The sequence below is a fragment of the Xenopus laevis genome, chromosome 4L (genome assembly GCF_017654675.1).
Source record: "Xenopus laevis strain J_2021 chromosome 4L, Xenopus_laevis_v10.1, whole genome shotgun sequence".
Taxonomy (NCBI): domain Eukaryota; kingdom Metazoa; phylum Chordata; class Amphibia; order Anura; family Pipidae; genus Xenopus; species Xenopus laevis.
This window is the reverse complement of record NC_054377.1, coordinates 27,912,601-27,930,383: the sequence shown is the minus strand read 5'-3', so window position 1 is coordinate 27,930,383 and position 17,783 is coordinate 27,912,601. Positions and strand designations below refer to the sequence as shown.

The 17,783-nt window shown below is 44.2% G+C and overlaps 1 protein-coding gene across 2 annotated transcripts; it reads left to right on the top strand.

Moving 5' to 3' along the window:
* The first annotated feature begins 798 nt into the window (after positions 1-798).
* On the top strand, positions 799-16,882 carry eef1g.L (eukaryotic translation elongation factor 1 gamma L homeolog). Of its 2 annotated transcripts, NM_001086297.2 has the most exon segments (10): positions 1,217-1,248; positions 2,667-2,825; positions 2,989-3,052; positions 4,466-4,608; positions 5,822-5,965; positions 6,207-6,336; positions 7,148-7,349; positions 7,468-7,640; positions 16,222-16,346; positions 16,605-16,855. In NM_001086297.2, coding segments are annotated over 10 exon segments (1,311 nt in total). In that variant the 5' UTR covers positions 1,217-1,236; the 3' UTR covers positions 16,764-16,855.
* Positions 16,883-17,783: the final 901 nt, after the last annotated feature.

Genomic DNA, 17,783 nt, shown 5'->3' with positions numbered 1-17,783 from the left:
ATGGAAGACTTAAATTATGAGGGTAGACTGTCAAGTTTGGGGTTGTTTTCTCTGGAAAAAAGGCGCTTGCGAGGGGACATGATTACACTTTACAAGTACATTAGAGGACATTATAGACAAATAGCAGGGGACCTTTTTACCCATAAAGTTGATCACCGTACCAGAGGCCAATCCTTCAGACTAGAAGAAAAGAACTTTCGTTTGAAGCAACGTAGGTGGTTCTTCACAGTCAGGACAGTGAGGTTGTGGAATGTACTGCCGGGTGATGTGATGGCTGATTCAGTTAATGCCTTTAAGAGGGGCGTGTATGATTTCTTGGACAGACATAATATCAAAGGCTATTGTGATACTAAGCTCTGTAGTTAGTATAGATATGAGTATATATAATGTATGTGAAAGTAGGGAGGGGCGTTTGTGTATGGATGCTGAGTTTTTATTTGGAGGGGTTGAACTTGATGGTCTTTGTCTTTTTTCAACCCAATTTAACTACGTTACTATGTAACTATATGTAACTTATTACTCATCATTCTATTCAGACCCTCTTCTATTCATATTCCAGTTTCTTATTCAAATCAGTGCGTGCTTGCTAGGGTCATTTGGACCCTTGCAACCAAATTGCTTAAATTACAAACTGGACAGCTGCTGAATAAAAAGCTAAATAAGATAATACCTAATGGAAACCAGTTGCAAATTGTCTCAGAATTTCACTCTCTACATCATACTAACAGTTAATTTAGAGAAAAGTGAACAACCCCTTCTCATACGTTAAATTGACATCTGGCAGCCCTGAGTTGTTGCTGAACTTCCACTTGTAACTATAAGGCGTGGGGTCTCTTAAGATATTGATAAAACTTGTTATAAATGGCCACGTATCAGTAACATCAAGGAAGCCTGATTGAATTGATTTCCACTTAGCAGCTGGCTCCTATATTGGCAGAACTGAGTCCTCTCTTAGTTTAATGTGGAAAGTTCTGTGAGAGACAGTGTAACAATTCAATATAATTTGCCACCACATACAATTGGAGTTTTAATTTGGGGACCGTTTTCTTTCACAGAAACCTTCAGTGTCTGTGATATTGCCACATGACATATCACCCGTCAGTACGTCCCGAAAGTGTTACGTTACGCCCTCGTCGCAATACGCATTAATTTTACGACAGGCTGTAGTCTGTTTTCGGCTGCTATATTACGTCGGAGAGCGAGACGTGCTGCTCCTCCCTTTCTCCTCGCGCGAAGATGGCCGGCGGGGTAAGTCATGAATGGGTCCGAGATAATCCACCCACATCCAACTGCTCTTTGCTATCACCGGGCCATAGATTGGGTCACTGTTATATAGGGGGCTCTTTGCTATCCGAGAAACCTTTTATCTCCTGGATTGGTGGCGGTACGGCGGAGGGTTTAAAGCAATGGGAATAGTGCCCGGCTATACCCGGAACTGGGGCGAGTGTAATAGGGCGCTGCACCCTCACATTCATTCGTCTGCTGTATCAATCCGCTCGTAGTAACATGTGCACCCGCTATGTCATGTTTATATGTTGTGACTTTGAGACTTCAAAGTGACGTGACAGATTCTCTAATGAGGGGGCAGCGCGCACTCTTTTATATCTACTTACTATACTCTATTCTTCCATTCAGTGTCAGACTGGGACACCAGGGGCCCACCAAAAACCTTAGACCAGGGGCCCACTCTCAGTACTATTATTCATCTCCTCAATCCTCTATTCTCCTCCTAGTGTCTTTACATATTATAATCTATTATTTAATATATTTCACCTCTTTGTTCTCATAGAAATGGGGAATTCCCATGAAATAGGCCAAATGTTTAGAAGCAGGAGGGCCCACTGACACCTGGGCCCACCGGGAGTTTTCCTGGTATCCCGGTGGGCCAGTACAACACTGCTTCCATTATTAAGCCTAAAAAATTGGGAATGACCATGAAATAGGCTAAATGGTTAGAAGCAAGAGGTTCACTGACACCTGGGCCCACTGGGAGTTTTCCTGGTATCCCGGTGGGCCAGTCGGACACTGCACACACTGCCATAAAAAATAAAAAGCCATCTAGTATAATCATCATTTATTTATATAGCGCCAGCACCATGATATAATGATTTAGGTTTACAGCCTGTTCTCATACACACAATTGCCTCTTGCAAATGAAGTTGGTAGGAGACTTCACATGGCAATGATGAGCCATGCGCTAGATATGCCTATATAATACACAAAAGCCATGAATATCCTGTAAAGGATATCCTTATAAATGGTGCTTCATGATGTCATCTGTTATAATTGGTGCCTAGTGATGTCATGTAACATCACATGACTTGCAAAACTTCTGTATTATAACCAATAATGTACCCCTTTTTGCTATGTGCCTATATATGATCCTGGAACTCTTCTGTGACCTAGAATATCCTTGTATTTTTACAATAGGGGCTACATTATTCCCTATTTAATGCTTATTACAGGTCAGGGAGTGTGAGTGTTAACCTGGAAGTCAATTGTGCAAAAGTAAAGCATTGTAAATGCTTCCTGATACTAGGAAGTATTATAACCAACTCGTATGATAGAGGATTATCATTCTATACTGTAGCTTGCCTTCAGTGTGTGTTATGTGGGGTTATTGTTACTTGGTATCATCTCCCTGACTGTTTTTTTTTCTTCTGCAGACTTTGTACACATACCCTGATAACTGGAGGGCATACAAGCCCCTCATCGCTGCTCAGTATTCGGGGTTTCCCATCAAGGTTGCCTCCTCTGCTCCAGAATTCCAGTTTGGGGTAACAAATAAGACACCCGAGTTTCTAAAGAAATTCCCCTTAGGCAAGGTAATGGATGGTCCTTTTTTTTCATCCCAAGTGAACTACACATGCCAATGTCGCGTTCAACTCCCCCCAAAGGCTGTGTGTGTACGTACTGTTAAAATTTGAGGTAAAGGTAATATTATTGTCCTTAATCAAACTTTTTTTTGTTTTTTTTTTGGAATTTCAGGTACCAGCATTTGAGGGCAAAGACGGTTTTTGCCTTTTTGAGAGCAGTGCCATTGCTCATTATGGTAAGTGAAATCAGTTTAGTTATCCCGGTTTTGCTTTTAAAAAGCAGGTTGGCAGATGTGCTGATTTGGAGGCGGTGCCATAACTGGTATACACCAGACTTCACAACCAAGGGGGGGGTGCAGGGTCTGCTGTATGGTTTTCCTTCAGATCCTCCCACTGCCCCACCAACTCCCTCACCCCCCCCCCCCCCCCGCCTGAGACCCAGCTCGGTTTAGTTATGTCAGTATTTAGTGGCTCTTAAAATAACCCCTGATGCTGTAATGTAACTCAGAGTTACACACTGCCATTCAGTAGTTGGTGCTACTGCCCAGAAGTAGTAAAGTGCTTTCACATAATAGTTGGAAACTGCAAAAACATTGCAATAAGCAAAGAAGATGTTTCCACATAATTCAGACAAAAATAGATTGTGGAGAACCTTGGGAAGTATTCCGCCTCTGATGCTTATAGCTCTGCTCTATTGGTCACCCCCCCTGGAAAAAGGTCAGATTATAAACATAAATTGGATTCCTTTAAAAGGCTATAAAGCGCCTGTAGCTAGCCTGCCATTGAGACAGAGGCTGAAATAATAAAATTGGAACTAGGCAAATTATACCTTAACGGCTTAACCTCTTCATGTATTTGAGGCATTCCTTGCGGCATTGATGAAACTGTTCTACAAGACAAATGCTGACTTAGTCTCACATTTCAGTTGCGGGGAAAATGTAAACTTCTGTAAGATTGTACATCATTCTACACAAGTTGTGTACCCCTCTTGCTGCATGACTCTTAAGGGGTGGTTCACCTTTAAACAACTATTCATTTTCAGATAGAACACCAGAAATAATGACTTTTTCCAATAATTGTGTGACCATTTTTCTAATATTGAAGTTTTTGGTTTTTTCACCTTCTGAAGCAGCCCTGGGAGAGCAGGTCACTGACCCTGTAAACTGTTCTAAATCAGTACATTTAGTTGATACATTTCTTATCTTGTCCCTGCTGAGCAGAATCTCTGGGTTTCATTACAGGCAGCTGTTAGAATTGATACAATAGTTGCTAATACTCCAGTGCTGCTGCTGCTGAGAAATGTATCCACTAAATGTTGCAAAATTGTAACCGTATAAAGTCTGCACCTGAATTACTGAGCTGCCCAACAAACACCAGAGACAGGAACATTCAACTTTAAACTTAGATTTAGGAAAAATGGTAAAAAATGAATGTAATTGAAAAAAGTCTTTATTTCTATGCAACAATCTAAAAACTGAATTGAAAAACTGTTTGGAAGGTGAACAACCCCTTTAAATTTCTGCAGACTGGGTATAATGGAAATTATTCGGAAGTCCACTGTTAACGTCATGTTTTCCTCACTTTTCACTTCACTTCATATGTTAATTGGAAACCTAATCCTCACCTCTTGCTTATTTCTCTCTTGACAGTGGGTAATGATGAGCTCCGTGGAACCACTCGTTTACACCAAGCTCAGGTCATTCAGTGGGTTAGCTTCTCAGACAGTCACATTGTCCCTCCGGCCAGCGCATGGGTTTTTCCCACTCTTGGGATCATGCAGTATAATAAGCAGGTATGTATTCTGCTTAACATTGTTTACTGCCCACTACACTTACCTGTTAAGTCATTCTTTCTTCTAATGCTGGCCTCAAATGAAGTAAACAGGAGGCAACGGTCCGAGTACGATGAACAGCCTGATCCAAGATCATGATATAATCTGCATACTTATATGGAGTTGGAAATTCTTTGAAAAAACTTTGTGACTTAACAATCTTTGCATAATATGCTATCTTGTCAGTTGGTAACAAATCTATACTATATAATGATGCAATACTGTATTAAATTGGTCCTAGGGCTCATCCTGGAAGCCCTACAGCAAATCAAACTGCCAGTTTACTGGATAAACCATGGGATGTTAAACAGGGACGGGTGAACTCCCATCATATCTGATATTGTAAAGCAGTGACAGACTGCACATAAAAATAAATCTATAAATGCAGTAAGTCCCTTTGCACACCCATTAAGAGGACTGATTTATTTTTTCTGAGTTCAGCCTTTTGGCTGTTCCAAAGGCACTAAACGTTTTCTGAAGCAACAGAACTGTACACATCGCTATATGTGCAGGTTTCTTCATCAATCCCAAAGTGAAAGCAAGGATTGAAATCTTGCAACCAGCTGACGCACCTCTGCTGTCAGGGTCACAACATGATTCCTGCTGTTTTCTGCCGGATTCTTGACTTTCTCTTAGCTGCTGTTAATGTGCAGGCCGCTTTGTGGCTCTCTGCCCCACCCCTCATTTAATGAATGTTGTGGTTATATGTATCTTTCCATATATTGAATGGTGTGGAGAGATGTGCAGTCATTTGCAAAATAACAACTTAGTGAAACAGAATCATTTAGTAGACACCACCTTTTTAGCTTTTTTCTGAAGGTAGCATTTCATGGTTGCCTGTTTTTTGAAGCAAACCTCTTTTTTTTGTTGCAGTAGATTGTTTCTTTGTAAACTTTTTAAGGTTTGTTTTATCTCTGCAAATTTTCAATATGGCACAAAGGCAAACCTTTGAAAGTAAGATGGTTCTTGAATGTTGATTGATGGAAACAAATACACTGGCTTCCATATTGTGCCAGGGGGAAATTTGCTAAATTTTCAGTGCTTTGTTGCCTCTGTTCTCTGTCATCTCTCCTGACCAAGTCTCGTAAGATGCAAATACTCAGTCTAAAAAGCTGCAGATATATAATTTTTTTTTTTAAATTGGTCTAATGGCCCTATTGATATATATTTCTAGGCCACAGAACAAGCCAAGGAGGAGATCAAGACTGTGCTTGGTGTTTTAGATTCTCATCTGCAGACACGGACATTCCTAGTCGGCGAGAGGATCACACTGGCTGATATAACTGTTACATGCTCTCTTCTGTGGCTCTATAAGCAGGTCTGTTTGTCCATTGGACTTTAATTTCTTCCTGTCGTATTCCTATTGTGACTTTTTAGCCTCCTTTTATTATAATATAAACAGTCTAAAGAATAAGTACATGGGATACAAGATCAACTAGATGCTGATATAATATTCCATGTCCTTTACCCAGTTTCATGTATCTACATCCCCCCCCCCATACTCCACTCTTTCTTTGTCAGCCACTGTAGGAGACATATTGATTTTATTTTATCCACAGGTCCTGGAACCATCCTTCCGCCAGCCTTTTGGTAATGTCACAAGGTGGTTTGTGACCTGTGTGAATCAGCCAGAGTTCCGTGCTGTGTTGGGAGAAGTAAAACTTTGTGACAAGATGGCACAGTTTGATGGTAAGCCTCAATGCCATATAAACTTCTCCATGCTCTTTTATCCCAGTGCCTACTAATATTTGCTTCTTTGAAAAAGTAAAATTTCAAAGAAACAGAACTACAGCTTTGCAGTCTTTGTTAATAACACCTCATATAACCATATTAGACTTGCAGTTTTTACGGATTTTGGTTGCACACGGCCAATGCCAGAGCAGTCCCCCCCCACCACCCGTCCACCTGTTAGTCTGTGCCTCCTTTGTCTGAATGGGAGGATGCCACCCCTCCAAGCTGGTTTAACATTAATTGATAAATTGATACTGGAACAGGGAAATGGCACAAGGTGTTTAGTTGCCCTCCTGTTTTCTCACTGGCTAGAAATGCCAACATATCCCACTTCATAGCCCCACCAGTTTACTTGTGTTTTTGCCCATAAATGCCCAGTCACAAGTTTTGCTTGCAGAGTTTTGTGAGCATATTATATTGGTAGAATGTTGATTTTAACAGGTTTGAGGCTCTACAGTGAATTTAGGGCATGGACAAGTCTAGTTATGCCACTGGCTGCCCCTTTAACTAGCAACAGTGAGGAATAAATGGTCTGAAGGAATGTAAACTCTTTTTTTTTTTTTTTTTTTTTTAAAGAAAAATTTGCCCAGTCTGTATAAGGGATAGATGCACATAAGGCATAACGGTAGGGATGTAAAAAGGTTACCTTAGTATAAGATAACAATTTTCAGTGGCATGCCAGTCTGAATTTTTTTCTTGTTAGAAACCATTTGACAGGGTATGCAGGTGTTTCTGCCAAGCTTATATTGGGTTTTTTAATCTTCTGTAGCCAAGAAGTTTGCCGAGATGCAGCCCAAAAAAGAGACTCCCAAGAAAGAGAAGCCAGCAAAGGAGCCCAAAAAAGAAAAGGAGGAAAAGAAGAAAGCAGCACCTACTCCTGCCCCAGCCCCTGAGGATGACCTGGATGAATCTGAAAAGGCTTTAGCAGCAGAGCCTAAATCAAAGGACCCATATGCACATCTACCTAAAAGGTAGGGCTACTGAGGAATCACCACCCTCATTGTCATTGGACTCTTTCTCTACAACACTGCATCCCTCTGTTAAGTAATCCGTTATGATCTATTTCACAAATCTTTATTTTACCTGCAGCTCCTTTATAATGGATGAGTTTAAGAGGAAATATTCAAATGAAGATACCCTGACTGTTGCTCTGCCTTATTTCTGGGAGCACTTTGACAAGGAAGGCTGGTCCATCTGGTACGCAGAGTATAAATTTCCAGAGGAGCTGACACAAGCCTTTATGAGCTGCAACTTAATTACAGGTAAGAAGTTGTATGTAAACACAGTGCTGCCTTCAAAGTGGTGATTACCAGTGAAGACATGCAGCTAGGCAAAGGCTGCTGGTTTCAGGGATTAGACAATCTCATGGAGATGTAAAACCTAGTTATAAAGAAACTGATGCCCCTGTAGCAAAGCAGCACAATCTTGCTTGCTAGCCGTATTCCTAAAATTAAAAATTATTTTTCTCTTGCCTAATTGGGGGACACAGGCACCATGGGGATGAAGATCCTGCAGCTTGGAAAAGGACACTAACTTGTTAACTTTTGACTCCTCCTCCTGCTCTGGGCTTCATCCCCTGCCTCCTCCTCCTATATCCAGTTTCTTTTAGTGTCCTCAGAGGAGAAGACACAGAAAAACTTGTGGCTGGAGCAATTGATCTAGGACCACGGTTATGATCATGCCACAGATGGGGGCCATTGATCATTTTCACGCGCCCCCCCAGCTGTTTTAGGTTCCAACCTAAAAAAGATCCTGTGCCCAACAGCCTTTCCGCTCTACGGAGGTCTGCAGGCTAGCTCCACTCATTCCCTGTGACTGTGTTTCCGCTCTACGGAGGTCTGAACCAGTCTTGCTATTCACATTAATTTTTTATTGTTTCTTTGTGTTTAGCAAGATATCTATATTTTTTTATATCTACAGGGATTTCCAACTTCCATGGGCACTCAACGGCTGGATGGACTGGGTGAGTATATCTCTCACCTGTGTCCGCCTCTCCCCCCTCCTAAGGGCCCAACTTACAACTCTCAGGCGCGCTCCCTAAGTCACACAGCGCTCGTCGCTCAGCGCAACTCTCAGGCGCGCACTTCCGGTTCTCTCTGTCTCCTGGGCGCCATGCGGCGGTGATACGCATATGGTCACTGGCGCCAAAACGAGCGGAACCACGCACTTCCGGTTGCTCGCTTCGCAGCCGGCAACCTCCTGCGCACTTCAGCTCTCCCGCGACTGCTCTCCTGTCGCCCACATCAGAGAGACACCTGACCCCTCTCTTTGTGAGACAACCTTTCAGGCGAGTACTCTTGCGATTCCACTGCTCCTATGCGCATTAGGCTGCCTGTATTTTATGCTGACATGTGTGACTTAGGGAGCTGGGAATAATCAATATTTCCCTTCTCTATTGCAGGCTCTATCCCAAGGCCCTGCGCCAGGTTATCCCCTGCCCCTCCTTTTATCTTTAATAAGGAGTTTTCAGGCTGTATTGCCACTACGATATGGCAGACAAAACAGAGGAGCCCAGGACCTCAAAGTCCTCAGCACCTTCTCGCAAGGCTGCACAAGTGTCTTACCTTGCATGTGCAGTGTGCAACACCAAATTTCAGAGTGTTTCGTCTGAATCTGTGTGCGCAGCGTGTAGACACCCTCCCTCTCCACCTGTCGCAAACACAGCCAGCACTGCCAGCACTTCAGACACCGATTTGGTCCGTGCTCTCTCTATCTCACTTGCTGGACTACAAAATTTATCCCGCATTCCTGAGACTTTAGACAAGGTTCTAGAAAGACTGTCTAATCCTACTAGGTCACAGGACAATAGACCTACTGCCTCTAAACGATCCATTATCTCGCCCCCAGATTCCCCTGGGGAACAGTTTAGCCCCTCTGATGAGGAGGGACAAATTCCTTCGGGCGACGATTCAGAGGACCAGCCTGACCCAGATCAGGACACTCCCAGAACCCAAAGGGAGGTAGAGGGACTTATACAGGCAGTACTTACAACACTCAATATCGAAGACACAAATTCGACTGTAGAGCCAGCCAAGAACATCTTTAAGAGGCAAAAGAAAGCCACCTACATCTTCCCAGCATATGAGCAATTAGAGGAAATTGTCAAATCTCAATGGAAAACCCCTGATCACAGAGTGCAAATCTCCAGGCGTTTTTCCCAAACCTATCCTTTCCCACAAGATTGCATTGATCTCTGGTCATCCCCTCCGGCGGTTGACCCACCAGTTTCCAGACTTTCCAAGGCCACCACTATTCCTGTGGCAGACGCGGCGTCATTCAAGGATCCAATTGACAAGCGTCTAGAGGGATTCTGCAAGGCAACCTTTACAGCTTCCGGTATGGCTTTCAGACCAATATTTGCTATAGCCTGGGTAGCCAAGGCTATGGAAGTTTGGGTTGAACAGACAGCACAACTTATTGGGTCCGATGACCCCTCTACCGACGCCCTCTTATCACAAATAGCAGACGCCACTTCCTATATCTGTGACGCTTCACTAGATGCTGCTAAACTGGTGGCTAAGGCATCAGCTCAATCCATAGCCGCCCGAAGATTCCTTTGGTTGAAGTCATGGTCAGCTGATTTGACATCCAAGAGATCACTCGTTAGCCTCCCCTTCCTGGGCAAACAGCTCTTTGGGGCCGAGTTAGACAAGATCATCTCACAAGCCACTGGCGGTAAGAGTACCTTGCTCCCTCAGACTAGAGCGAAGAGAGCAACTTTCAAGAGAAGACCGTTTTTTCGGCCCTTTCGCCAGGGACAGCGGACGAAGTCTCAAGCGGACAAGTCCACCTCCAATTTTCGGCCAACGCTACCAGCACAAGCAAGGAGCCCACTGGTCGTCTTCAAAGGGACAGGCCAAGCCCTCCCAGGACAAATCCGCCACAGCATGAAGGCGTACCCACCCTCGGAGGGACCCCTCTGGCGGCCGTCTAATGTCCTTTCGAGAGGTGTGGAAAGACCAAATACGGGACCTTTGGGTCATTCAAGTAGTGTCTCAGGGTCTCCTCATAGACTTTGTTCATCGTCCTCCCCGCAGATTTTTCATATCCCGACTGCCCCTCGATGTTCCCAGAAGGCAAAAGTTCCTCTCAGTAATCCAAAACCTCTGTTCAGCAGGAACTATTCAACCAGTGCCTCCAGGGGAAAGAGGATGGGGATACTATTCCAACCTTTTTATGGTCCCCAAAAAGGACGGTTCCCTGAGACCGGTTTTGGACTTAAAGGACCTCAACCCCTTTGTGAGAAAGCTCCATTTCAAAATGGAATCCATACAATCGGTCCTAGCATCCATGGAGGAAAACGAATTCATGTCAGTCATAGACGTCAAGGACGCCTACCTCCATATCCCGATTCACCCGAATCATCACAGATTCCTCAGGTTTTATGTCAACGGCTCTCATTGGCAGTTCGTGGCGCTGCCATTCGGTCTATCGTCCGCTCCCAGGACCTTCACCAAGGTGATGGCAGCAGCACTAGAACAGCTCAGGATCAGGGGCATCACAGTTATTCCCTACCTGGACGACCTCCTGGTCAAGGGTCCGTCTGCGGCGATTGCCCAGTCACACACTTCTCAGACACTCAAGGTTCTGGAGACTCTGGGTTGGGTCATCAACTACAAGAAGTCACATCTCTGCCCGACTCAGACCATAGAATACCTGGGGCTGATTCTAGACTCCCAACGAGCGAGGGTCTTCCTTCCACAGGAGAAGGCCAAAGTCTTACGGAACGCGCATACAGACTCTCAGATCTCTCACCCCGGTCCCTCTTCGCACGGCCATGCGAACGCTGGGTACAATGGTCGCCTCATTCCCGGCCATCCCATATGCCCAATTCCACACCAGGCCTCTCCAACACCTGATTCTCAGACATCAACGGAGGGATCGACGGCACTTGGACCGCCTGATCGTGATCCCGGTGCAGGTTCAGAAGTCCCTTCTCTGGTGGACCCACCCTCTCCGTTTCACGCAGGGAAGGCCCTTCCCCAACCACACTTGGACGGTGGTCACGACAGACGCAAGCCTAACAGGGTGGGGCGGAGTTCTAGGCCAAAGAACAGCCCAGGGCTGTTGGAGCCAAGAGGAGAGACTTCTCCAGATCAACTTATTGGAACTAAGAGCCATCCTGTACTCACTGCAACAATTCTCGCCATTCCTTCGGGGCAGGGCAGTAAGGATTCAGTCGGACAACGTGACCGCTGTGGCCTACGTGAACCACCAAGGGGGCACTCGCAGTCCCGCGTCCTTACTGGAGGCAGCCAAGATTCTGACTTGGGCAGAAGACAACATTCCAGAGCTCTCCGCGGTACACATACCAGGGGTCGACAACTGGCTCGCAGACTACCTGAGCAGGGAAACTCTGGACCAGGGCGAGTGGAGTCTCAACCGGGAGGTTTTCCAACTGATCGTGGACAGGTGGGGTCTTCCAGAGGTGGATCTCATGGCATCCAGATACAACCGGAAGGTTCAGAGCTTCGTTGCCAGAAGCATAGACCCGTTAGCTCTCGCGGTAGACGCTCTGGTGATCCCCTGGAACTTCGCCATGGCCTACGCATTCCCTCCACTAGCTCTTCTTCCGAGACTCATCAAGAAGATAAAGAGAGAGGGAACTCGGACCATCCTTGTGGCACCCTACTGGCCAAGACGGGCTTGGTTCGCCGACGTGGTGGACCTGTCCATCGACGTCCCATTTCATCTCCCGGCGAGAGAGGACCTGCTAACACAAGGGCCCGTCAAACACCCGAATTCTCATCGCTGGGCTTTAACGGCGTGGCTCTTGAAACCTTAGTCCTTCGAAGATCGGGGGTCCCCACGGCAGCCATTCCGACCTTGCTTCGGGCACGTAAGCCAGTATCCGCGAAGGTCTATCATAGAGTATGGAGAACCTTCATCGGCTGGTGCGAACAACGAGACGTAGATCCACAGAGGGCCTCTGAGAGTGACATTCTTTCCTTCCTCCAAGATGGGCTCAACAAGGGCTTGGCGCTGAGCTCTCTGAAGGTGCAGGTGTCGGCCCTTTCCGTTCTCTTCCAGAAAAGATTTGCCTTACGGAGCCATATCAAGACTTTTTTACAAGGAGCGACTAGAATCGTGCCTCCCTATCGATGTCCAGTTCCCCCATGGGATCTCAATTTGGTTCTCTCCGTCCTTCAGGGGGACCCTTACGAACCTATTGCAGTCATTCCGCTAGCCACACTTACTGAAAAGGTTGTTTTCCTACTGGCAATCACGTCTGCACGTAGAGTTTCGGAACTGGCTGCACTCTCTTGCAGGTCCCCGTTCACCATCATCCACAAGGACAAGGTCGTTCTTCGACCCACGCCTGACTTCCTTCCCAAGGTTGTCTCAGAGTTTCACCTCAACCAGGACTTGATAGTTCCCTCGCTGTGTCCGGAGCCCCGGAACCCCTTGGAGACCAAGCTAAACAAGTTGGATGTGGTTCGAGCAATCAAGGCATACTTAGATGCAACACAAGGGATGAGGAGGTCAGACTCTCTTTTTGTTCTCCCGAGTGGCCCCAAGAAGGGCACGAAAGCTTCCAAGGCAACGATAGCTAAGTGGATCAGATCCACCATCATCAGAGCATACTCCGTGAAGGGCAAGGAGCCTCCACTTCAAGTTAGAGCTCACTCAACACGAGCCTTGAGCACGTCTTGGGCAATTCGTCATCAAGCGTCTGTTGAGCAAGTCTGCAGAGCAGCTACATGGGCATCTCCGCATACCTTCACGCGCTTCTATAGGCTGCACACACAGGCCTCAGCCGAAGCCAGCTTCGGGAGGAAGGTGTTACAGGCTGTCATTACCTGATCATCTTTGGGGTTACAGTGTCCCGCCCTCAGGGGTTGCTTTGGGACATCCCCATGGTGCCTGTGTCCCCCAATTAGGCAAGAGAAAGAGAGATTTTTGTACTTACCGTTAAATCTTTTTCTCTTGTCCTATATTGGGGGACACAGGCCTTCCCGCCCTGTTGTTTACTACTGTGCAATGTATTGCGTTTGTGTATAGTTACTCCGTTTTGGGAGTCCTTGTTTTGAGGGTTCTGAGGGGGTTGAGGACTCCTTCTCTGTTTTGGGTTGCTTATCTTATACTCCTCTTCGGTTGAAACTGAATATAGGAGGAGGAGGCAGGGGATGAAGCCCAGAGCAGGAGGAGGAGTCAAAAGTTAACAAGTTAGTGTCCTTTTCCAAGCTGCAGGATCTTCATCCCCATGGTGCCTGTGTCCCCCAATATAGGACAAGAGAAAAAGATTTAACGGTAAGTACAAAAATCTCTCTTTAAATATTTCTAGGCTTGTATGTATCTGGCAGCTGCTGTAATGCTTGCCTTGAACAATTAATTCTATGTAGCACCTAACTAAAGCCATTCAGTGACTTCATGCAAGCATATTGCCATATTCTTTTTGGCAAGCCTTTGTGGTAAACTTTGCCCTGAAAAATAGGTGGACTGGCAGAAATGCTTGTTCAAACAAGGTTTGAACTTGCCAAACACTGGGCAAGCATTTAGCTGGTCATAACCCATATCAACCAATCAGAATTGACCTGGTCAGTCAGCTGTGGTCTTTGCTTTACTACATGGGTGCTAATTTGCCCAGTGTCTGTAAATTAGCCACGTCAATTGCAGACCTGACTAGCATTTTTTGATAATCATAAACTAAGGTTATTGTTGATCTAACCAGAGGGATCTTGGTAACATAGTAAGTAAGGTTGAAAAAAGACACATGTCCAAGTCCAAATTTGCCTCAGGGGGAAAAAATTCCTTCCTGACAAAATGGCAATCGGACTACTCCCTGGAACAACTTGTACTAAGAGCTATCTCCCATAACCCTGTATTCCCTCAATTGCTAAAAAGCCATCCAATCCCTTCTTAAAGCTATCTAATGTATCAGCCTGTACAACTGATTCAGGGAGAGAATTCCACCTCTTCACAGCTCTCACTGTAAAAAAAACCCTTCCGAATATTTAGGCGGAACCTCTTTTCTTCTAATAGGAATGGGTGACCTCGTGTCAGCTGGAAAGACCTACTGGTAAATAAAGCATTAGAGATATTATATGATCCCCTTATATATTTATACATAGTTATCATATCACCCCTTAAGCGCCTCTTCTCCAGCGTGAACATCCCCAATTTAGCCAGTCTTTCCTCATAGCTAAGATTTTTCCATACCTTTCATGAGCTTAGTTGCCCTTCTCTGTACCCTCTCTAATACAATAATATCCTGTTTGAGTGATGGGGACCAAAACTGTACGGCATATTCTAGATGGGGCCTTACCCGTGCTCTATACAGTGGAAGAATGACCCCCTCCTCCCTTGACTCTATGCCCCTTTTAATACAGCTCAAGACCTTATTTGCCCTTGATGCAGCTGACTGGCATTGCTTGCTACAGCCAAGTTTATCATCTACAAGGACTCCAAGATCCTCTTCCATAATGGATTTGCCTAGTGCAGTCCCATTAAGGGTATAAGTGGCTTGGATATTTTTACATCCCAGGTGCATGACTTTACATTTATCAACATTGAATCTCATTTGCCACTTAGCTGCCCAGATTGCCAGTTTGTCAAGATCATGTTGCAAGGATGCCACATCCTGGATGGAATTAATTGGGCTGGATAGTTTTGTGTCATCTGCAAACACTGATACATTACTTACAACACCCTCCCCTAAGTCATTAATGAACAAGTTAAATAAAAGTGGACCTAATACCGAGCCCTGGGGGACCCCACTAAGAACCTTACTCCAAGTAGAGAATGTACCATTAACAGCCACCCTCTGTACCCGATCCTGTAGCCAGTTTCCTATCCATGTGCAAAAGACTTCATTAAGCCCAACAGATCTTTCCTTGACTGAGGAAACATTGCTTTTATGTAGATGAATAGGAAACTTTACTTGAATGTAGATGAATTAAAATGCTGAAGAATAATCTATGGCCAAGGTTTAGTAAACCTAAAAGCCACTCGACTGTTTTGTTTCCTGAAATCTGTTTTGAATCAATCCTTCCAATGTATTGAATGGCCCCAACAATTAATATCTTATTCCTATTAATCCTCCAATGCATGTTGTGGTGCTGCTGCTGATGGCAAACTATTGTGGTCTGTATTCAGGTGTTCCATGTAGACAGATTGTTAAACAGTTAACTCATTTGTTCATTCCCATCTGTTGAGTCTTAACAACTTTTCCATAAATTCACATAGCAGTTATTGGCAGTCATTTTGTGTTGATCGGACACGATTAGATGGAAATTAACTAGGGGATGTTCCTGTGTGGCACACGCAGCATTTAATCTGACAAAATAAGGGACTGGGATAAATGAGATTTGCAGGCTGGAGATGCATTTAAAAGTAGAAAATGTCCTGTTGAAGCATGTCATTCTCAAGAAGCTTGTCTGTTCTACCAGCCAATTCTTGCTTTGAAAATGTCCATGTATGGGCTGTACAGCTGTTCTGTATCTTATATATTTTTTTTTCATATCTCCATTCCAATACACGATGTGACCTATAACATCTGTGGAAGCTAGTGAGGGCTCCTGTAAAAATGTTTTATCTGGACTTTAAAATAATAAAAAATAACTTAACCAGAAATACTTAAAGCATTACATTTAGATTAATGTAAGGCAAGTGTCATGTGGCCCTAATATGGTTTATTGGGATTAATATAATTAAATAGAATCCCAAATGCTTCCTTTCGTTAACATACTTTTTTAATTTGCATTTTGAATGCTGCTAATGCATCAGTTTTACTGTGGATTATACTAAATTAGTAAAATCCAGAAGGCAATGAACACTCTCCCAATCTGTAGTTTTATGCTTGCATTGGTGCTCAGCTCAGGCTTTTCTCTGCTTTTTTTCTAGGTATGTTCCAGCGTCTAGACAAACTGCGTAAAACTGGCTTTGCCAGTGTCATCTTGTTCGGGACCAACAATAACAGCTCCATCTCTGGTGTGTGGGTGTTCAGAGGCCAAGACCTTGCTTTTACAGTGAGTATTGCTTGTATCACAGAGGCTATGTTTGGGAAGTGAAATGTCATGGGGTTAGATACTCCAACATAAATGATTGTAGAAAAAAGGCATTAGACATAAATAAAGATACTGTGGGAGCTGCTGTATGGGGTGAATGTAGAGACAAGGACAGAGAATGAGCACAGCTGTGGTTTATTTTGAGTAACGAACTGCAAACCCAGTGTACCACTTGGTAAATATTGTCACTTTAATTACTACTGCAACATTCCATTTCAGCTCTCTGAAGACTGGCAAATTGATTACGAATCCTACAACTGGAGAAAGCTGGATAGTGGTAGTGAGGAGTGCAAAACCCTGGTCAAAGAATACTTTGCCTGGGAAGGAGAATTCAAGAATGTGGGCAAGCCCTTTAACCAGGGCAAGATCTTCAAATGAGAAGGAGGCTACCTTGGTCCCTGAAATACGCGAGTCTGGTTTTCACATCTGTTCCAACATCCAGAGCCTTTTAACTTAACGAGACAGCAAACGGAAAATAAAAAAACTGAAATAGAAAACATTGTCTGTGTTGGCATCAAGATTTCTAAATTCTGTGTGTTATGCGTCCTTGTATATACTTTTAGATAGGGATGCACTGAATCCAGGATTTGGTTTGGGATTCGGACTTTCAGCTAAACAAAATACTAATTTGCATGTGCAAATTAGGGGCGGGAAGGGAAATCGCATGACTGTCACAAAACAAGTAAAAATATCCCACCCCTAATTTACAAATTTGGTTTAGTATTCAGCCGAATTTGGCAAAGGATTTAGAGGTCCGGCCAAATCCAAAATAGTGGATTTGGTGCATCCCTACTTGTAGAGTTGGGTGCACACAATTTATACATGCAATTACCAGTTATGAAGGCAAATGTGTAAGTAATATTAAACGTAAATGCATCCAGTGTGCTTGAACATCTAATCTTAATTTTGCAATTATTCACAGCACTAATATTACGACATGTGCAATCATGCTTAGAAACACAAGACACAACAGAAAATGTTTTGAATAAGAGGATCTACAGCCTGAATGTAAAACTGCTCAGTGCGCTCAGAAGTACTTACTGCTACTACTTTAAAAAAAAAAAATTTAACAGTTGTTGCACCACTAATGTGAAATATAAGCGTACCGCTTCCTACTGTTTGCCCCTGGCAAGCACTGGGCAGCTTGGCAAAAGCCAATATCCCCACACTTCAACCAATCATACGCTAAGAGTTCTGCTTTGTGGAAATCAGCTTTGCCGGTCTGCTCAGCCAAAAGCACCACTAATATGAAATCTTTAAAAACTTAAAGGAATTGTTCAGTGTAAAAATAAAAACTGGGTAAATAGGCTGTGCAAAATAAAAAATGTTTCTAATATAGTTAGCCAAAAATGTAATGTAAAGGCTGGAGTGATTTGATGTATAACATCAGTCTGAACA